Genomic DNA, 23,338 nt, shown 5'->3' with positions numbered 1-23,338 from the left:
TAATGTAATAAAACACCTGGTATTTACATGTAGACGGGACTAAGGGATTCCTTTCGGTAATGACACGAATCCGAAATAGTCATGGATAAGCAGTGCCTTCCTTTACAAAATAAAACAGACACAATACTGCAATTCCATTTGCGATGTACCTGAAGATTTAAAACATTTACTTTTCGATTGGGAGGAATACCAGGAAATCAGAGAAACATTCCTAGCAGGAATTTTTGGATTTCGGTCACTGACAATCCCTTCCACCTTAAAACAATGATAACTTCAGAACATTTGTTGATGTAGAAATCGAATTTAAATTCATAAAAAAAGTAATTTGAATATATAGCGTTATCACTATAGCGCATCCTGGTTCAGTTTTGAACAAAGTAAGATTCTTATATTAATAATAATAAATGAACAACAATTTGTGCAGTTTTTTTTAATCGATTATGTTAACATGTGGAGGTTATGTCATGTTAAATCATCTGACGAAATAGGACTTGAATGTAACTGTTTGATATATCATCCTGTACAATGGCCGGATATTACACAAATAAAGCAAAAAAAAATCTGAGAGGAATTACATTACGTAGATGGATGGTAACAAAATTGTATTGATGATTAAATTTGTTTTGAAGAACCTGAAAACTTCAATCAATTTACTATATAAAACGGTATGGAGTTATTCTAAAATCGGATACTTTCGAAGGGAGTGGTTGATAGAACACCATTTGATGTCTACCATAAGAACTTGTCCTGGAGAGAAGCCTTGATGATTGTATAGTTTTGGTTCAGTTTTGAAAGTAGGATTCTTAGATTAATAATAATAAATCAACAACAATTTGTGCAGTTTTTGTTAATCAATTTGTTAACATGTGGAAGTTGTGAATTTTTAAAAATTTTAATCCAGAAATGTTTCTTTTTTATACAAATACAATAAATCATCTGATAAAAAAGGACTTGTATGTTATTGTTCGATATATGCGATGTCTTTATTATTTTGTCCCCGATATTTAAAAACCATGTTTGATAGATTCAAGATGGAACTTAATATAAGAAATATTCAAATTTAGCTCCTCGCTGGTGAATTCTTAATTAGTTATTCGATAGAGTCGACCAAATTGTGTACAGGCTTACCGACCGGCATCGCACTGTCCTTTACAATATTGAGCATTTCCCGATTTGAAGAAACGAACGCTGTGTTATTTTTTATCGGCCCTTTCGCTCTGGTGTTTGGCTGCTTGGCCGACTCGTACACGGGCAAGTCGACAGTCTGCCTTTTGGAAGTTTTGACTGTATTCGCCTCTTCGTTATGTTGGCTCCTCTCCATTCTCGACGAGAGGTCTCATGTTTCCTTTCTGCATTTGTCAAGATCGATGATGGTCCTGTCTTACGCCGTGTCGGCGGTCAGGAATATGTTTTTACTGGAACAGTTCGATATACTAACTCAGACTCAAGAGGTAGGCAGATATATTTTTTATTTGGTGTATATACGGATTTTGATGAGATTCGTGTGCGAGCTTTCTATTCGAAACGGGTCTTGGGAATCCGTTACATATGAGCATCATCGCGATCTTGTCGGTGAGCGCGTATTTCATCCTCTTATTGTTCTTGAAAAGTAAATTGAAGAATGAAATTATTCTTTCCAAAGTTTGGGAGCTATGCATTAACCATTTGTTCAACATCACAAGAAAACCTCTTCATAAAATGCCAATTTTTACGGAAAATAAACTAGGCATTTTGAAACAAGAAAACGTTAAAAAGACAGGGCATAACAGGGTGATGTTCAAAAATATTTTGGTTGTACACACTTACACTCCGTCGTCCTCATCGAATAAGCTGGTTCCAGAGACGGTAACGCCATCGGAGTCTAATTCGCGGGGCATTTGCAGAAAAATAATAGATTTCTTTTGTCCATTTTCCAAAACCACAGCCAGCAATCTCGACAAAAACGATGTCAATAAGGCTAAGATTCAATACTTTGATGAAACGTCTCCGGCCGTCGTCAAACTTGTGGAAGCGCAAACGAATACGTTTTTTAAAACTCTGATCTATTTTATACCGGGGGTTTTCATGAGTAATGCTATTGCGTTTTTAATGTTTACTACCGTCAACCAGGCGGAATTCTCTTCTAGAAATCGAACGCATTGGTGGGCGGATATGGACCTTCAATGGTATTCCGCGATATTTTTCCATTGAATGAATTTATAGTCTACCTATCGTGCGAAAACGTAACTTTTCCAATCTTCACATATTTCTTAGTGGGTACCTTGCGTTAACCCTCGCAGTTATGTTTTCGCTGGTCGTACAGATACAGTTGGAGGACGGGCTGAATTTTATGCCAGAAGAGCACACGTCCAATTTAAGGATATTCAACACGTTGCCCTATTCGTGCACCATCAATATCGCCGGCTATATAAATAATACCAAAGTACATCCTTTCGATTATACCCTTGAGACTCGATTTCATGTTGTGGAGTCTACAAAAGTTTGGGTAACAGTAACGGAAAAAACGAACACCTCTGAAGATTCCAGGACATATCCGGTATCCTTGAAAGCAAGAAAATCCATAACAGTTCGATATACTAACTCAGACTCAAGAGGTAGGCAGATATATTTTTTATTTGGTGTATATACGGATTTTGATGAGATTCGTGTGCGAGCTTCTATTCGAAACGGGCCTTGGGAATCCGTTACATATGAGCATCCTCGCTATCTTGTCGGTGAGCGCGTATTTCGTCTTCATATCTTCCTGGAAAAGAAAAATGAAAAATGAAATTATTCTTTTCAAAGTTTGGGAGCTATGCATTAACCATTTGTTCAACATGTTAAGACAACCCCTTCATAACATTAAAATTTTTAAGGAAAACAAACGAGGCATTTTGAAACAAGAAAACGTTAAAAAGTCAGGGCATTACAAGGTGATGTTCGAAAGTATTTTGGTTGTACACACTTACACTCCGTTTTCCTCATCGAATAAGCTGGTTCCAGACACGGAAACGCCATCGGAGTCTAATTCGCCGGGCATTTGGAGGAAAATAATAGATTTCTTATGTCCATTTTCCAATAGCACAGCCAACATGCCCGACAAAAACGAAGAGGATAAGGGTGAGATTCAATACCTTGATGAAACGTCTCCGGCCGTCGTCAAACTGGTGGAAGAGCAAACGAATATGTTTTTTAAAACTCTGATCTATTTTATACCAGGGGTTTTCATGAGTAATGCTATTGCGTTTTTAATGCTTACTACCGTCAACCAGGCGGAATTCTCTTCTAGAAATCGAACGCATTGGTGGGCGGATATGGACCTTCAATGGTATTCCGCGATTTTTGATATCATTCTTTTTCCATTGAATGAATTTATAGTCTATCCTATCTTGCGAAAACGTAACTTTTCCAATCTTCACATATATCTTACTGGGTACCTCGCGTTAACCCTCGTAGTTATGTGTTCACTGGTCGTACAGATACAGTTGGAAGATGAACTGCATTTTATGCCGGAAGAGTACACGTCCAATTTAAGGATATTCAACACGTTGCCCTATTCCTGCACCATCAATATCGCCGGCTTTATAAATGATACCGAAGTAGAACCTTTCGAATATGCCCTTGAGACTGGAGTTCCTGTTGGGAAGTCTGCAAAACTTTGGGTAACAATAACAGAAAAAAGGAACACCACTGAATCGTCCAGGACATATCCGGTATCCGTGAAAGCAAGAAAATCCATATCTGTCATTATTACGAAAAACGGTTTATTTCAGAACGGGGATTACGATCCAACACTATTTCCGGCTGGGGAAATAAATAATAGTGTTTCTTCTTTCTTCGTAATTCACGGGTTAACGTCTCTCAAGGAAAGTCCTAGCTTGAACTTTATCGAAACGAAGACACTGAAAAACACCGCCTTCCGTATTGAAAGAGGAATACAGCACGAGATCAACGCGGGAACTTATACTCTGGAAATAAAAGAAGGCAACAAAACCTCCTCAGAGGTAAATAACGTTGTTATCAATGGAGCTATGCTTTACGTAGTTTTCATCTACGACAACGAGTCTGAAGTTTTGACCGGAAACGTGTTCCTGTTGGAAGGACCTGTGACCCTCCAGTATTATTATCTTATTTTGCAGGTTTTCCTGTGGAATGCCGCCCACGTCTTGTCTTCGGTTTCTTATTTCACTTTCATGTTTGAACAATCGCCGCCAAAACTTCGAGGGGGGATTTCACGATTCTCTCTGTCATCCAATTGCTCGGCCTCTCCTTCTTAACCTACTATACCAAGATGAAGCACTTTTTCAGTTACTCTAAACTGATTACGGTTTACGCCAGCACTTTTGTTGTTATTTTCTTCCTAAATGTGTACTTTATTGTTTCACTCACTTAGCAGTGTAAACAAAATACATCACATGCCATGCGTTTTATTTAACACTTCACCAGCTGAGTACAGGAAACAATACAAATCTGCCATATGTATTTGTCCTTATAAATATATTTTTTATTGAGTTTGTAATTGTAAAGTGATTGTTAACAACACCAGTAGGACATGAAATTTAAGACAAATGCTTTATAAAAAAAATTCACTTTATTAAATATAAGTCACTAATTTCGTGGTCCGCTTGACCAATTAATATGTTACAATTTAAGGTTTTTAGTTGAAATAAAATATAATGTGTAAATCCTAACAGTGACTTAAAACATGAAAAATCAACGAATAGCACTATTCATACAATACTTTATGATGTTGCATTGCACACCCTAGAAACATTAATACGTAAATTAATGTTGAATTGAAAAATTGTTGATAGGGCCAATTGGAAAGAAAAGAAAAACACTCCAGCTTCTTCAGCAAACTTTCGCTTATTTTTACTCCGGCATCAGGACTTCGAAGCAAAAGATATTGGTCATCACCACCCTTCAATTCTTTTCCTGTCTTTCTCGCCTTTTAATCCTTTTAATTCTTCTAATTTATTTTAATGTTTATCCAGGCTAATTTATAATGTAATATGATATAATGGTAACCGACTCTTTCTTTTCTTTTTCCTTTTGTTACTTATTCTCTCTGTACCTCCTGGCCTCGTCATTTGTGAATAAAATAACACAAATAACAAACGTACATACAAAAAATTATAAATAAAACGTAATAGTCTAGTTAAAATTCAATCTATCTTAGAATACTCGATATTCCTTTAAGTAATTGGAGATGAGCCTTTTCATTCACACTAATAAATTATATTCAAACACTTCAGAGTACCCGATATTCCAGTGTGACCAAATGTGTCCTTCCGATCTCATGGCCCCACTATGGGCAAACGTAGGCCAATGTATTGGTCACCAATGCTTGGCTCTTGGCCAATGTTTACGCCGTAGTGAAGAATGGCAGAGAGCGAGAGCATACCCAGGCTCCATCAACCTCCGGCGTGTACCTGGAAGATCAACATTTCAACCGGTCAGCTGGAGTTACCTATTGATGATCTGCCATTACATTGCTATAAAAATTTAATCAGATACTTTCAAGGAGGAGCACGTACGACTGGCAATATTTTTGATGTTAAAAACAGATAAAATATTTTACATACTCTAAAATTATATAACTACTTTTTAAAATAAGTGTTAAACATGGGAAATAGTAGTTTCGTCAATGTAGTTTCTCCGGAAGCTATTAGATTCCAAAGCTATACTTTTTTCCAATAAAAATAGATTTGGCTTAATATAATAGTTCTGTATTCAGCTTTATAGCATCGGTGAAAGTATTTATCAGGAAAAATAGCACACTTCTAGTAGGTCAGTATTATTCTTGTTTAGTGAAGGACTTAATGCTGCTCCGGAATAACTGTTGTTACAGCCGACACATCTTAAGCGGGGAACACATTTACCCGATGCAACGCTATGCGAAGCTACCCGACGCCTTGCCACGTTTTGGTAGGGTGTGCACATCTGTGCGCGTCAAGCACACCCTACGTACAATCACACAAGTATATCGTTTCTGCCTACATCACCATTGCTCTAGTTATACTGCTGAACTCCTAGCCATTCTCAAAGCAATTAATATCATTAATGTGTCCCGTACCACCCTAATTATCTGTTCTGACTCTCTTTCAGCACTCGCCACACTAAAAAACACATTCTCCCTAAACCCAGACATCTATAATATTCTTGCAAAGTTAAAACAATATAAAGACATAGGTGTCGAAGTATTATTCAAATGGATCCCAGGCCACGCTGGAATAACTGAAAATGAGAAGGCGGTGCGTATGGCGAGAGAGGCAGTCTTGAGTGGTATTCCTCACGGAGGGGTCCCCTTCAGTGACCTCTGCTGTCACTTTAGGCGGCTCATCTGGGGGGCATGGAAGTGTGAGTGGGGTGCCTGCACAGGAAACAAGCTCCTCGCAATAAAGAAAGATGTAAAGAAATGGGAATCCTCTTCCAGACCCTCCCGAAAAGAAGAAACCCTCCTAACCCGGCTTCGAATTGGCCACTCTCGACTCACCCATAGATTCCTACTTGAAAGAACTCCTAAACATATATGTCCGCTCTGTAAAACTACCATCACAATATCCCACATCCTAATAGATTGTCCTTTATACACTTCTAAAAGATCCCTCCATCAGATTCCCAAAGACCTCCAATCCATACTAAGCAACAACTCAACATCAATAAACAAAATTTTTAACTTCTTAACAGACATCCAACTAATTGATAAAATCTGATATCCCATCCCCTCAACTCTTGTTTCCTTTGCTGGTTCCCCATGTTGGCGGTGTGGTGCGGCTGACTTCTGGCGACCCCCGTGCGGGGCCTCGGGTGCTGGTCGGTCTTGGGCTGGATTGAGGGGTGCCTCCCCGGACTCTGAGGTCAAGGGATCTCCAGCGAGCTTAGAGGAGGGGTCGGGTCTAGTCACCATAAAAGTCCTGCGCGCAATATTAAGGGGTTCCGTTCTTTCTAGGCCTGGGGCTGCCACTGCGCCGGGGTCTGCGGGGGCCTCGCTCTGAGGGGGCCGGGCTGCGCCGTTAACTTGCACAGACTCAAGGCTTAATGACCAATAAGGTTTCAGCCTTTAAATTATTAAAAAAAAAAAATCACACAACGTGTATCAGGAATAACTATCACAATCGCAATGCCTCTTTTGTTCTTAATGCAGTATTTTGAGCATAACCACGTAATAAATTGTTGGGTGAATTTATTTGTTTTTAAATAAAGTTATTCCGGTGTTTTGATCAATTTTCTACCCAATTATTATAATTAAATAAATTTTATAAAAACTCATGAATTTTTGATTTCGTTTAATTTGATTTATATTAAAATAAGAATGTTGTAATTAATATAACGACAAAATTGCATACATTTGAAATAAACTACAAAACATATGAGTGTCCTCAACTTACGCTACTCGACGAAAATGGTGTAATTTTATGAGCAAAACCGTGTGATAAATTGTTAGTTAAATTCATTATATCAAAAAATGGTATTCCGGTGTTTTGATCAATTTTCTACCAAACCATTAAAAATAATTTTTTTGAAATTAAAAACTTACGATTTTTGATCTCGGTTAATTTGGTTTATATTAAAATAAGTATTTTGTAAATAATGTAGTGACAATAATACATGTAGTTTCAATAAAAATATGAGTGTCCGGTTTTTATGTCTTCGACTGTACTCGATGTTACTCGATTTGGACAGTGGGGATCGCTGTGCGTTGAGTATGGTAGCGTTGCGTAGCATCGGGCAGATGTGCACGGGGGTAATACAGCCTTATGGAAAATCGGAGTTTGGATTTGCGTCGGGTAGCATTGGGTAGCGTCGCATGTAGTACATACAGCTTCTTAAGAACTTCTTTAGTTGATGTCGACTTGCAGGGATACATCCAACAAAACTTTGTAAATCCGTCTATAACTGTAAGTAAAAATTGGTCCAAGATGATCCAAATGATATGCGTAAAACGGTGCGTTGCCTTTCTCGATGGGGTTGAAAAATCCTTCCTGTTTTTCACGTTTCCGTTCCGACAAGATACAGCGTACACAATATTTTAAGAAGTAGCCTACTCATGCTCTATGTTTTCAATAATATATTCCTTTTCAAATAAATTAACAGTTTTTGTCACTCCAAAATGTCCTCGCTCATGCGCGTTAAGAATGATTTCAGTATTCATTTGTTTTGTCACCACCAAACGTTTCTCATCATCGTGCAGTTTGTACAAAAGGCCATTTTCCTTAACATAATCGTCAAATTGCGATGTCTCCAAAATTTTCATAATCACAAGGATATGTTTATTCATTCTTTGAGCATTTCGCAAAACGATCTAGGAAACCACACGAAATTGGTAAAGCAGTTGGGTGACTACTTAACTCTCAACAACAATGTTTCAATTTGTTACCAGTACGATGTTCAATAGTATAAGTAAATCCATCTAAAATCATTGCCCAACTGGCAACTTTTGGAGATAAGTACTTTTTACTGGCTGAAAAGCAGCACAGTCAGTCACAATTTTGAATGGAATACCAACTAAATATACTCCGGAACTTCTTAACAGCTTCGATCACGGCTAAGGCCTTATAATTGAATGGTGGAATCAGGACAGTTGTTTTAGACCTTGTGAGAAGAAATAAAAAATAAACTACAGCAAAAAAAATACAAATAAACACCTTTTTTCTATTTTTTTGAAAATAAAAATGAATAATACCGATTAAAACCTTTTTTTTTTAATTAAAAATTAAAAATTTAGTATTTCTTTTGTCTTTTTACTCATGAAGTAAACAGGATGAAAACTTCCTCTCTTCTCGTCGTTTTGTAAAAGAATCGCTCTTTACCATCCTTACTTGCGCCCGTATGAAGTTCGGTTTCAGACAGTAGGTCATAAAGAACGAAAACAGGTGCTTTGCACAGTTTCTGTCTTAAGAGGTTGAAAGTTACTCGTTGATCCGAATTCAACGTCACTGGTCCTTTAGGGTTGCCCTTTAAAAGTTTCGTCAAGGGTAAAGCAATTTTTGCATAATACTTAATAAATTTTCTAAAATAGCCAGTAAGGCCCAAAAATAACTTCAAAGTTTTATATCAGACGGTCGAACAGTGTTGTTTTTTTCTAAATGTCCTAAATATTCAATAAATGTTTTAAAAAATTGGCTCTTCTTCCAATTAACGTCCAAACCCTATTCAGAACAAACAGGAATTACAATTTCTAAATTTTTCGCCGCTTCAGTATCACCTCTTCCAGGAATGATAATATCATCAAAATACATCATCACAACTTTTTTGTAAATCAAGACTTGAAAAACGTTAGTCACATAACTCACAAAAACAGCAGGAGAATTACACAATCCAAACGGTGCTCATAAAAGTTGATAATGTCCAGCTGGGGAAACGATCGCTGTGTATTTGCAGCTTATCGTCTACTGGTACATGAAAAAATCTGTTTTTCAGATCAATCGAGCTAAAAATGGTAGCTCCCCGTAACTGGCCTAACTGATCGTCGATGAGGGGCATAGGGTGTCGGTCTTTAAATATTTTTTGTTGAGATGTCGGAAATCGACACAAATTCCTCTTGAACCATCCTTTTTAGGATCCAGCACGATGGGCTTGCAAATTCCGAATCACTAAGTTCTATAATATTGTTGTCTAACCATTCAACAATTTGAGCATTAACATCTGCCATTTCTGCTCTTGAAACACGTCGAGGATGTAAAAAACAGGATTCTCATCGGATAAAATTGTTCTCATTTTAACGACACCATATTTGATTTTATCCGGCTTGTAACTATCGTTTAGTTCTTCGACGAATGATTTCCATTTGGTATACGAACGTCTAGTTCTTGAATTTGCGTATTAATTGAAAATACTTGGGGAATTTTTTATTCTGGCACAAAAATAATCTTATTATTGTAGGCCCTTTTTCAGGATTGGATCAGATAAAAACCGTAAAGACTTTTTCGTTTTAACACACTCTGTTTATTTTCAATACATAAGTATATACACATATTATAACCTCTCTAAAACTGACCAACGGATTCAAGTACGTCACTGTCTGACGTCACCTTGGCGCAACATTCAAATTTATTCTCCTACATTATTTTTAACAATAATCTCCGCGTATTTAAAAAATTCTCGCCCAAGCAAATTCAATACAGAATCATCGATTACAGAATCTGACGTCGGAAAATTTACGAAACATTTCGTCCTTTATTGCAATATCACATGAAAAGGAACGCGCGTTACAACCGAAAATCCGCTAAGTCCTTGGATATCAATAGAACAATGGCTTCCCGAGAGCAGCATATACGGTCTCATATTTACTTCCGAACCAGTGCCAATTAATGAAATAAAGCACTCACCAGCAATATTGACAGCAATGCGGCAACATTCGTCATCCATTGATGTTTTGATTTTGGAAGGAAAATACTTTCGGCAGCAGGTGACAGTGTGCAAGCATGATGCGCAGAATCGTCCTGAATGGCGCGGAATTTTTTAGGTTTTTCAATCCTCTGTTTTCCTTTATCGCCGAAAGTCGTAAACAAGCACTTTTTCTTCGATGCCGGATGTTCTGCCGACCTACAGGCCACTGCTTGATGTCCAAAATTTCCTCACTGAAAGCACTTGGGTCCTCTTTCGCGGAATGTGCAGTCTTTCGATTTATGATCTACAATTGTAGCATCGAAACGGTTTTTCGGTAGCCGATTTACCGGGTGTCTTATTAAATTCAGCTGAAATATCTTCACCTGCTCCCACGTCTTATTTCTGCCAATTAGCCTTCCGATTTTCCAAATTCTGCCTCAACTTTTCGTACATGTCCAGTTTTTTCTTAAAGTCCGCTAAATCTGAAGCTCCATATAAAATACTTTTATTTCGCCAATGGTCACTGATGCCTGCTATACAAGGACATCTCCTTGCTCAGAAATTTCTTTTAGTCGAAAATAGAACGCTTTAACCTTCTCATTAGGCTTTTGCTTCGTATTCGAAAGAATTCGGTGGATCACCGCAGCTGAAATTTTCGGCTCAAACTCGTCTAACAGTCTTGTTTTGAGCGTTTTCCAACTATTAAAACCTGCCTCACATCTGATAAAGAAAAAAGCTGTCACTTTTAAGGATCTTTTGGCGAATATGAGCGTCTACAGAACCGTCCACTTCATAAGAATCGCAATCTCTTCAGTTTGTTTGATCCATTTTACAATAAAAAACGCATCATCGTCGGAAAATGAAACTGTCAAATCTTTAAATCTCTCATCGAAAAGCATAGGGATTTTTTACCCACATCGTCATCCATGCCATCACACCTGCTCCAAAATCGTCAAATCCGAGAGACTTTTGTCTTGATTTTTTAGGCATTTTTACTTCCCGCAGTCCTGTATTGTATTATTATATCGTCTCTTCTTTTCTTTATATGCGTCACTTTTGTTTACTCGAATTTTCAAATCCGACAACCAACTGACCTCCTCCTAGCAAGCGAGCGGCCCCCAATTTTGAAGGAAAATTGGTTAAGTTAGTGGCTTTGGAAATGTACTCGAAATAACTTATGAATTTTATTGATTACAAGCAACAAAAATAAACAAATGTAAATAATTTGAACTAAATAAAATTATTTCGACACAGCACACACGATAAACGTCTATTTATTTTTACAACCAAATCTCAACTCAACTCGTTCTACACGCCTGCGCATCTCAGGCGACTTCCGACATATACATATATAAATTCTAATACCTCTTGCACGGATTCGAAGTCAGGAATGGACCAAAACCATTGGCTAATCGCAAAAGGAATTCTACCAGAGATGCACCAGAAATTGTTGTAGTCTAGCAGGGATGACCTTACCAACCCTGTTCTCCTGACATTGCCCCTTCATATTTTTGTTTATAAAAGGCTGTGCAAAACTCTAAAATACTTTACTTCAGTTGAGAACTGCAGAAAACCCTCTAAAGAATTAATGTAATAAAACACCTGGTATTTACATGTAGACGGGACTAAGGGATTCCTTTNTCTTCTAGAAATCGAACGCATTGGTGGGCGGATATGGACCTTCAATGGTATTCCGCGATTTTTGATATCATTCTTTTTCCATTGAATGAATTTATAGTCTATCCTATCTTGCGAAAACGTAACTTTTCCAATCTTCACATATATCTTACTGGGTACCTCGCGTTAACCCTCGTAGTTATGTGTTCACTGGTCGTACAGATACAGTTGGAAGATGAACTGCATTTTATGCCGGAAGAGTACACGTCCAATTTAAGGATATTCAACACGTTGCCCTATTCCTGCACCATCAATATCGCCGGCTTTATAAATGATACCGAAGTAGAACCTTTCGAATATGCCCTTGAGACTGGAGTTCCTGTTGGGAAGTCTGCAAAACTTTGGGTAACAATAACAGAAAAAAGGAACACCACTGAATCGTCCAGGACATATCCGGTATCCGTGAAAGCAAGAAAATCCATATCTGTCATTATTACGAAAAACGGTTTATTTCAGAACGGGGATTACGATCCAACACTATTTCCGGCTGGGGAAATAAATAATAGTGTTTCTTCTTTCTTCGTAATTCACGGGTTAACGTCTCTCAAGGAAAGTCCTAGCTTGAACTTTATCGAAACGAAGACACTGAAAAACACCGCCTTCCGTATTGAAAGAGGAATACAGCACGAGATCAACGCGGGAACTTATACTCTGGAAATAAAAGAAGGCAACAAAACCTCCTCAGAGGTAAATAACGTTGTTATCAATGGAGCTATGCTTTACGTAGTTTTCATCTACGACAACGAGTCTGAAGTTTTGACCGGAAACGTGTTCCTGTTGGAAGGACCTGTGACGCTCCAGTATTATTATCTTATTTTGCAGGTTTTCTTGTCGAATGTCGCCCAGGTCTTGTCTTCGGTGGCTTATTTCACTTTCATGTTTGAACAATCGCCGCCAAAACTTCGAGGGGGAATTTTCACGATTCTCTCTGTCATCCAATTGCTCGGCCTCTCCTTCTTAACCTACTATACCAAGATGAAGCACTTTTTCAGTTACTCTAAACTGATTACGGTTTACGCCAGCATTTTTGTTTTCATTTACATCTTAAATGTGTACTTTATTGTTTAACTGACTAAGCATGTGTAAACAAAATACATCACATGCCATGCGTTTGATTTAACTCTTCACCAGCTGCATAATGAAAACAATAAAAATCAACGATTGTATTTGTCCTTATAAATATATTTTTTATTGAGTTCATAATTGTAAAATGATAGTTAACAACACCAGTAGGACATGAAATTTAAGACAAATAAATGCTTTATAAAAAAAATTCACTTTATTAAATGCGTAAATCCTAACCTACCTACAAAACATAATAAACAAAACATAATGAAATACACACAGTTAAAATTCAATCTATCCCAGAATACTCGATATTCCTCTAGGTAATTGGAGATGAGCCTTTTCATTCACCCTAATAAATTATATTCAACCATTCATTCATGTATCCCCAAAGTACCCGATATTCCACGGGGTAATTGTGAATAAGCCCTCTGATTGGTGGAAATAAATGACATTCACTCACTACAATCCATTCACCACTGAGTAATGGTACAAAGATCTATATACTGCTGCCGTCCCCAAAACCGCGTATGTCATTTGGGATCATATTTAATTTTTTGCAGACTTAGTTCTTTGAAGTTGTGATTATGTACTGTTCCTTGATAAGTTCTTCCCACAACGGTCGAGCTCTTCCGCAATTTCCCGCGTTGTCATACGTGTACAACATACATGTTATGGTATGGTTTTCTGTTAAATTGTAAGATGCCAAAAGTTAATAAAATGGGAATATTAATCAACTTTTTCATTCAAAATTCTCTCGAAAAGTACTAACAAATGAAACGCTTCAATTCGTGCAGACATACCTAACTTGTATCCTAACGTCTAACAGCCTACTACTTTATAGGATATGGGATGTTTCTTTTATGAATGAGAGTATTAGGACAGGTCTGAAATTAACAAAATAAATGTATTGGCACGATTTAATTAGTGCTATTTAAGAATAACGTGTTAACAAAAAACAGCTGTTAAATTGTTGGTTACCTACGCCCTAACGAAAAAATAGAAGACATAGTGAAGGACGTACGTTAAGGTTGACAAACGATAAGCCATTTGAGCATATATAACAATCTGAATTTTTTGGAATACTAACGGACTTTTTGTTTCGGTATAGGTCATTCAAACGGAACCAGCTTTCAGAGTGAAACGAACCCATTGTACGATGGCTGTATTGAGAACTAGTTTATTTTGATAGTACATAGGTTAAACTACCACTAAATTTTTCCAATTCCTCGTGTGTCTACCACAATTCTTGGTGTCGCCTCAGCCTGGTATTCGTGTACGGAGAATAACCTGTTTTTTCCTGTTTATATCTCTGGAATTGATTCTTTAGTAATTGGGCCGAGCAGGGCGAAATCAATCAAACAAAGCTTTTGCCAGATAAGATAGCTATTCCAACGCTGCAAACAATTTTCAAGCCGCTGACGAAATCCCGTATTCGTTTTACGTTCGTTTGTCTCGCGTTAATTCCAAAGTTCCTTTGGTTATGGTTCGCAACTTACCGTTACAAGGGTTAGATTGCTAAAGTTTCCCACTGTGATTAACGTTTTGTCAGATAATTTAATTCCAATTTAGTGAGAAGTCTTTTCCAAGATAAAAGATATTTGCCCGATTACAGTATAGGATATGCCAAGATCACTTGCATATACCAACTCCTTCTACTAGTTTATACAAACTACTTTAGAAACTATTTTCCTTGTACATAAATAAACAATATATAAATTGACTGTTTCATAATTACATTAGTTGAGATTAACGGAAAAATCACAAACACACAGAAAATACACTTGTTCGTTTCTTCAGCTAGTGTACTACGATATCAATGATGACAGAAAGTGATTATTTGGAGATAGAGGAGATTTGGGTCTGGTTTGACGTAGGTTTTAGAAAAACATTTTCTTCACTGGGCCAATGTTTCGATCTTTATTGAGATCATCTTCAGGCCTCAACGTTGGCTCGATAAAGAAAATGTTTTTCTAAAACATACGTCACGCCAGACCTCATCTCACGATCTCGAAATAATCATTAACTAACTAACGGTCACTAAACACCACACACTCTGACAGAAGGATTTGGATATGGAATTATGTAGGCTCAAATTCACACATGTACATACCTACATGCAAACATGTCCCGACTTGAGCCTATTCGCTTCCTGTAGCCCACTGGCAATTCCTGCCTTTGCTATTTACAATACATTACCAGCAGGAGAATCACCCAGCCCGGGTGTTGGCATTCGGGGGTGACCTCAGTCTTTCCATCCAGCTTAGAAAGTTGGTCCTAGGTGGGGGGTGCTGCGACAGCTAGGTTATTTCAACACCCAACAGCAGTTCCAATACCATTCGTACTCATATCATTCTCAAATACATACATTACATTAGTGGTGGAGTACTCGATATTCCTCCATCACCCTTTACACCTATTATATAAATTTCCTAAGTGAGGGTCGATTGGGTACTCGATATCCGACCAGCAGTCCTCTCACTTCACACATTCACGCTATTAAATACATTCACTCTCAACACAAACTAAGTGCACAGCTATTATTAATATATACAATAGTAAATCCCGATTCCTCCAAGAATCCAGAAATACTCGCTGCCATGCTCAAGTAGCTGACAGGGGTTTAATTTTAGACATAACCAAGGCATTTGATACGATAGATCTCAAAATACTCTCCTTGCCGTGGTGTCAATCTTATTTTACTAAGCGAAGCTAATGTGTAAGAATAAGAACCACATAAGTGCTAATTGGTTCATTGAACATGGAGTATCTCAACGGTTTGACCTGGGTCCTATCTTATTTATTATACACCGACGATTTGTTTTTCACCTTTTACAATCCTTACAGGATGACTTGTTTGTTGAATATTCCGCTGATATATGTATAGATGTAGAGAGGCAGATGATAAATGATTTTTCATTTAATAGATCAGCTTAGAAAAAATTCCAATTTATTTTACTAATTAAAGTCTTCCACGAAGAGGAACCGAAATTATATTGCGTTGCTCTAATGAGTCCTTTAATTGTTTGAAATTTTTTGAGATACAAAAAGATAAAATAAAATATCTTGGTGTGACAATAGATGACCATCTGAAATGGTGCCAACGTGTCAATAAAGTAAGAAAACAATTTAAAAGTGGCTTAAGAGAAATCCATTTTTTTGCGCATTAAAACTAGTATATAATTAACCATATGTATAATTTAGCAGCTATGCAATTATACATTCAATACGGCATTGTATGTTCGTGGACCCAATCCATTGCAGTCAATAAAAAAAAAATATTCGAACCCTTCGTTTAGATTTTGAGCTCACCTCACGAGCTGATCAATTAACTCACTTTACTGAGCGAGCGACAAACGGCTCTGAAAAAAGAACGTGTCTCTTACGTCTCCACAACTCTTATAACAACCCTTCATCGATGGCCGATCAATTGTGAGTGTCGTCTTTACCACTACCAAGTAACTTGACGAGTTGTTTGACCATCCAGCCATTCCGCCACAAAAAAGAGCTCATTCATTTCATTGATTGAGCGGTTTTGATCCGATGGCTAAAAAGAGCGGTATTTCTCAATTCTAGTTTATACTGGAGTGGAAATGGTCAAACGTTAACACTGTTTGTAAAATGCAGAATATTACACTTACTTTATATTTTAGTATTTTGAACACTTAGTTTTATTCGCAGAGGAAGAAATTCGATTGCCAAATTAGAAAAGAAAAAAAATTAGTTACAATTTTCATTATTCTGTAAACTTCCTCAACCTAAATCCACCTTAATGAAAAACTGCTTTTTTTTCACCGGTCCCAAATGGTTTGACAAAATATCACTTTTAATCCACTTCTACAAAATGGTCGTTAACCAAAAATCGAATTTATTCCAATTATTATGCCTTGGCTTTTTAAGTATATTTTGAGTAGTAATGAATTTAAAACTTTCAATTAATTAAGGTTTTTAGTTGTGATAAAAAAGTCAATGGCACGAGCGGGATTCGAACCCACGGCCTTCGGCTAGATACGCCGCTGCTCGACCACTTGGGCTAACATGACTTCGACCCACTCGGACAATGTCTTTTTTATCTCAACTAAAAACCGAAAACAAAAAAATTAATTTCTTATATACATGTCATTAGTCGGTGGCAAACAAGTAGTTGAACTGTATCATAACTCCATCTATAAATGTATATATTCTTTACGTTTAGGCAGGAATTTATTATTTTTTTATTAATTATATATTAACTGTACTGTATGAATATATAAATACTTAATTCTCCCTTTCGCCTTCAAATCGTAACAATTTTTTAATTTTTTTTTATTTGAGATTATGCAGATCATTTTCTCAAAAATACCTACACTCTTACTGCTATACTACGTTGTTATATTATTGTATATAAATAAACATTAAACATTAAAATTATGTTTAATAAAGTTGGTGGGGAAAAAATCAAGTAGTTTTTTAAATGACCAGTTTCGAGCTGTTGCCAACCTTCTATTTAATAAAGCTGTTTTGAATAACTTTTCTAAATATGTTATTTCAGTCATGTTTTTTGTAATAAATTACAATATGTTTGTGTTTACCAAATAATTATTTGGAAATCGTTGACCAACGGTAAAACAGGGCATAGCTCGTTGTTTCAGTACTAGAAGTATCGGTTATTTTTTCACTTACGAACAGAAAGCAAATTTAGTTGCGATTGCCGTGCTTTCGGCCTATTTTAAGGTCATCATCAGGATGTTTTTCATAATGTGAAATTTATATAGGACCTGATGATGATCTTAAAATAGGTCGAAAGCTTGTCATTAGCAACTAAATTTGCTTTCTTCTTCTTCAAGACCATACCTTCATCCAGAGTTTTAAATACTTTGTTGATAAATCTCAAGCATAAGAATTTAGCCGAATTTTACATTACACAGAAATTTGAGAGATGGATATTATTTATAATAAGGTTTTTAAAAAGTTAGCCCTCGGCACAATTAGCATGAGATGGTAGAGTTCGGACTATTTCACAAAATAAAGAAAACAGTCAAATTGAGTTTATAACTGGAAATTACTTTGACAAATGAAATTTTGAGGCTGGCCGAAAAGCAATTCCCACGCCGAACGACTGCGGGCCCAAAGTTATTAAAAACTTTGTCGCTTTTTCCGATTGATTTACGAAATTTTGCCCGAGTTTCGCGTCCATATCCATCGGACAACGCAAGGAGAAAAATCACAATCAAAGAGACGAAATTAAAGGATAATGCTTAATTGTTTATAACGACAAACTAAACTGATTTCACTTTTCGCCTGGTTTTTCAGGAAAATTTCAATTTAACTGTTCCCACTCCGTACACACTTTAAAGAAGGTAAATTTTACCTGGTAAGGGTAAAATGTCGAGCACTAATTAGTGTGGAACGCGGAAAGAAATCTTGCCAAGCAATTAAAACGCCGTAAAATGTCTAAACAGTCTGTTTTATAAGCAAATGCCTTTAATTAGACACGAAACCCCGTGAATTAAATTAATGAGTATGACTTCCTAAACTCGAGAGTGAAACCGTATACATTTTGCGTCGGATCGTGCACCTCCGTGGTGAAAACCGGTGATACTTCTTTTCATAATTTATGTTCTTTTAATTTTTACGATCATTCCTTTCGTGCCAGTATTTAAACTATCTAATTCACCTAAAAGACATAACGTTGTGTTATATAAAATATATATATTCTCGTGATCTTTGTGTGGTCGTGTCACTGATGATTTTTCTTTGTTTTCCCCTCCATATGAAATAGGTATTTTAAACAATAATGTCGGGTTATAAAGTTCTTGATGATTTTTATATTTATTAGGTTTAAATATTTGCTATTTTTCCAAAAAATATTGGCAACTTGACAGAAGATTTAATTTCACTTAATTTATTCTTTTGTGTCGTTCGTTAGTTGGCGAAAATAATGTCTTTCAAATATTCTGTTTTTTTTTTGCTTTTTTTTTTTAATTAAAAAAAAAAATACACAACTCTTTCATTCAAAATGCTATCCCTGCACTCGAAAAGTTCTAACAAATGACACGCTTCAATTGATGCCGACAAACCTAACTTGTATCCTAAAGTCTAACAGCCTACAACTTTATAGGATGGGGTGTATCTATTATGAATGAGAGTGTAAGGACAGGTCAGAAATTAACAAAAGAAATGTGTTGGTCTGATTTAATCAATGCGTATTTAAGAATAAAAATACGTGTAAACCAACAACAGCTGTTAAATTCATGGCTGCCATGTTGGCTACCTACGCCCTAACGGATAGCAATGTTACTCCATTTTCGAGCTAACATCTAACATTGGCTCTGGCCTGTTAGATCTAGCAATGTTGACTAGCCGATTCTTACAAATCTACGTCATCATTTTTCTCGATGTAACATGACTTAACAGAGTTAACAGGGTGTAATGTTTTACTTTTTCTATTAGAAATTTTCTGTTTAGTGTTGAATATAATAAACTGCATGTAAGCAGTTCAAAAATATTTTTTTAATTGATAAATGTGTTTAATAATCTTGCAATTCCAAAAAAACGCTTTACGAAAGGACGCGCTAAGAAACGGTCTGAGAGAACTAAAATTTCCTATTTTATTTTGATTTATCTACAAACACTTTACATGTATAATAAGTTAAAAATTTAACACAATATGTCTTAAACAATTCGTTTACAAACCGAATTTAACAACAATTTATTAAAAAAAAGAACGTTGTAAAATTTTTTTTAGCTTCATAACGTAACTGACGGTTGGCTTCCCTTCCTTAATGAACGTTAACGCGCTAATGAAGAGTGTGTTAGTAAAAATAAAGATTTAACGATTAGCAATATTTATGATTAATAGTAATAATGATAGATTATAACTTCAATCCCAATTATTAGGAGTTGATTTTAGTGGATTTAACTACCAATATCCTGCCCTCTGACGCTAAAAATGCAGGAAAAAACATGATTTAAAAAACTTTAGACCCAAAGCCCGCATAAGTGTCAGGTTGGCAGAAACAGGATGCTTGATGTATCCCTCCTAGTATAGGAGCCTTCATATAGAGAGCGTATAGGAATGACATCCGAAGTGAAAATTAAGCATGAGCATGGGAGGGAGCATCTTGTTCCCCTGTTGCGATTCTCGGAGGAAGCATTTTTTGTATATAGTACTGATTGTCGAAGTCCCAAACGTGTGTTGCGAGTGACTGCATTTATTGGGGGTGAATGTGTAGCGTGAGAGGACCGATGGAACTGTAGATTATACCCATCCTCAATATAAGGCAATATAAATCAAATATATCTTATTATTTACCACTTCGTAAATAATAAGTGTTTGTTAATGAAATGTTTAAGGATTTTCTACCCAAGGATATTTAAAATTTCAATCTTGAGTAAACGTTTTCTCTCAAATTTGTTTTTTCTTCAATACAAGTGGAAACAGTCTTAATTTCATTTTACGCCTCCTTTTCTAGCTTAATAGTTAATATGCCCGGCTTTGTAATACCGGGGTGAATGAAAGTTTTATGTCGTGTATATGTCTAGAGTCATAAAAAAACAATTTCTTCCCTGTTTGAAAGCTCATTCTGTTTCCTTTCTTTAGCAAGAGCAAGAGTAGCAATTAAATCGGATAAATTGTCACTCGAAGGGTTTAAATTTGGTTTAAGGTTTAAGTAAACTATGCGAGTATTTCACCTTGACTCACCCATCCGACCTCCTCCTTGCAATAAATAACCTATTTTACGCTTCCTTGAGCTTAAATGACTTGTAAATTTTAAACAAATGCTACTTTCTTCATTCGCTTCTTTGCTTTGTGGCCGTTGCTAGACAGCTGAGTTAAACCCAGATATTCTTGTTTGCATAAAATTTTATTTTCAATTTTTCCCATTACAATTCTCGTGTTAAAATATATTTGAATAATGTTGTTTATTCATGCTTTGGAAGACTTATTTCTTGCAGGTCTTCAAGTTCGTTGTCCATATTTAATTTTTTTTTAATTTATAAAACATGCTAATTTCATTGCATTTATAAGAAAAACGAATTGTTCTGGTTTTGCGAGTAAGGTTTAAACGAAGTTGAAAGAACTTTAGGGTAAACTGCATTGGTTATCGCCAGCCCCTCTCTTTCTTAGCTTTTCTTTTGTACTGTTTCTCGCGTTTCAAACTTATTTTTTTTCCTCCAGCCAAGATAAGATGTACGATATAACGATAACCAACTGTCTTGTTTCTTTATCCTCTTGCTAACATTACTACACTTTTCAATTGTGTTTAGAATAACACAAATAACAAATACTTAAAAACACAGATACAAACATAATAGCCTGGTTAGCATGCCGTTAGCAGTAGTCAGCACTCGATATTCCTCGTTTAGTTGAAGATATACCCCTCCATTCAAGCTAATAATTTATATTCACACCCTAGACTTCGATCACACAACTCTAGAGAAATGTGCAGTAAGATCGTGAACGTCGCCTTCTTGTCTTAGCATGTTAAACGTTCATTTTTCCGCAATGCTGCGCGTAGCGACTGGTAGGACCAAAAATAAATGTTAGGTTTGATTTTGTTTTATGTTAAATTGTACGATGTCGGAAGTTAATACAAAAGGAAAAATAAACAACTCTTTACTCGATATTCCTCGGCGTGATTGGGGATAAGTAGAAGATAACGCTAATAAATTACATTCCACATTCGTTCACACTAACCCAGAGTACTCGGCAGTCTTCGGGGACTCCGACAACAACTGGTGGTACAATGTGGTTAAGGCTCGAGGCCCATGAAAGGTATACCTCTTGTCTTCATCCACATCCCTCTCGCACTCCAGGTCCCTTCATTTGTTCCCTGTGACCCCTCTCAACCCTTGTCTACAAGGGGGTGTCCGAGCGCAAAATAATGGTGCAGCCCTGATGGCGTGGCAACCTCTCTAAAGCACAAGCTGTACTCGTGTTGGCCCCGGGTCGGCATGAGGCGGCGGGTGCCTTATCAGAGGCACACGAGGGTAGGGTACCAGATCCTGTCTGCATAGACGGGACAGGGTGCATAACCATCTGTACTACGGGGTAACAGAAATATTCCAAGGTTCAGCCCCTGTTACACTGGGATTGAACTCGTAGTTGGCCGGGGTGGGACCCCTGGCGGGTACTTAGAGAAGAGGCAGTCTTCTATCTGTGACCTTCGCACGAAACTTGCGTATGACCATCGTTATACACCGCTTATGACGCGATATTACGCTGAAAAGTCCCTGGAATGCGTGAGTAGTGGCGGATGGGAATGGGTAGTGAATCGGTTGCTCCTATTCGTGTAGTAACCGTAGGTGTATGCTGAGCTCGATTGGAGGCTTTTACCGTAGGCGGTCTAGCGATGGTTAGCAATTCCACTTTAAACAAAACCACGTCCCGGCCGGAGCGGATCCGATAGTTTCTACGCTTGGGAAGCCTCAATACTCTAGGAGATAGAGTGGCCTTCTCAGGCAGGAGACCAGGCTGATGTATTTCGACTTAGGTAGCCCTTTGCGCGCGGCATACGGTTCGATGCTTAATGCGGACCCGACCACTCGGAATGGGGAAGCGGGGAGCGAGGTTGTCTTGGCCCCTCGGGCTGAGCTGCCTCTACACCGATGCTGCGGCAGTAACACTTCTGTCGTATGCGGAGGTGCGTCAGCTCTCATCTCAAGAATCGAAACGTCCGATAAGGCCTAATAGGCTAGGTGCGGAAGTTTTAGGACGACCGAGAATACGGGAAAGCAGTCCTCGGGATAATTGAGGATAACCCTTGCCATTGATGCTAATAAATTACGATCACACATTCGCTCACACAAATCACAATTATTAAGAAAATAAAGTGAAATTCTAAAAGTTGACAAAACTGTTAACAATATAGTTTAAGTTATTAAACTGTTAACTAAATAATTAAATTGAATATAATTTTGACCAACGTTTAGTTCATTAAGTTACAGACTTATTTCTTATTCCCATTGTTGTACAATGGTTTATAGTAAACTAAAGTAAATTGACGTACATATGTGCTGCTGCATATAATGTCTGCTCAATATAATGTAATAAACACATAAATGATATGGAACATAAGGTAATAAGTCAAAAATGACCCTCAAGTGTCAATTGATTAATCTATGTAACCAGTTTTAACTACAAATATTAATTAGGAATGTACATGACAAATAGGTTTACATAATTATTATGGCGATTAATCTAATCAGCGTACATTAACATGTTAAATTAAATTTTTATTAATTTAAAAGTATTGTCTTTTGTCAATCTAATAATTCTGAACTAAATTATAATCTAGTACAA

The 23,338-nt window shown here is 36.9% G+C and overlaps 2 protein-coding genes and 2 long non-coding RNA genes across 7 annotated transcripts in view; 2 read left to right on the top strand and 2 right to left on the bottom strand.

Moving 5' to 3' along the window:
• Window positions 1-23,338, top strand: part of LOC106665019 (tyrosine-protein phosphatase non-receptor type 13-like) — a 326,390-nt gene that overhangs the window by 44,329 nt on the left and 258,723 nt on the right. The window lies entirely within an intron of this gene.
• On the bottom strand, window positions 1,327-4,404 carry LOC112128353. The gene is made up of 4 exons (XR_002910954.1): window positions 3,239-4,404; window positions 2,949-3,143; window positions 2,629-2,743; window positions 1,327-1,415 (listed from the first exon to the last, which is right to left on the bottom strand). It is a non-coding gene; the product is annotated as an uncharacterized LOC112128353 (long non-coding RNA).
• Window positions 1,350-13,215, top strand: LOC106665020. Of its 2 annotated transcripts, XM_024230376.1 has the most exons (3): window positions 1,350-1,475; window positions 2,619-3,283; window positions 11,976-13,215. In XM_024230376.1, exons 1-3 carry the CDS (start codon window positions 1,368-1,370, stop codon window positions 13,054-13,056), a joined length of 1,854 nt encoding a protein of 617 aa, XP_024086144.1. In that variant the 5' UTR covers window positions 1,350-1,367; the 3' UTR covers window positions 13,057-13,215. The 2 variants fall into 2 exon arrangements, with proteins under 2 accessions (XP_024086144.1, XP_024086145.1); XM_024230377.1 differs by lacking the exon at window positions 1,350-1,475 and having other exon boundaries at window positions 2,615-3,283; window positions 11,976-13,213.
• On the bottom strand, window positions 1,453-2,178 carry LOC106665021. Its single transcript, XR_001340264.1, has 2 exons — window positions 2,097-2,178; window positions 1,453-2,001 (listed from the first exon to the last, which is right to left on the bottom strand). It is a non-coding gene; the product is annotated as an uncharacterized LOC106665021 (long non-coding RNA).

The sequence above is a fragment of the Cimex lectularius genome, unplaced genomic scaffold, assembly GCF_000648675.2.
Source record: "Cimex lectularius strain Harlan isolate CLEC.00 unplaced genomic scaffold, Clec_2.1 scaffold138, whole genome shotgun sequence".
In the NCBI taxonomy this organism is placed as follows: Eukaryota; Metazoa; Arthropoda; class Insecta; order Hemiptera; family Cimicidae; genus Cimex; species Cimex lectularius.
Note: the sequence above shows the minus strand (reverse complement) of the source record. Positions and strands in the feature narration are given on the sequence as shown.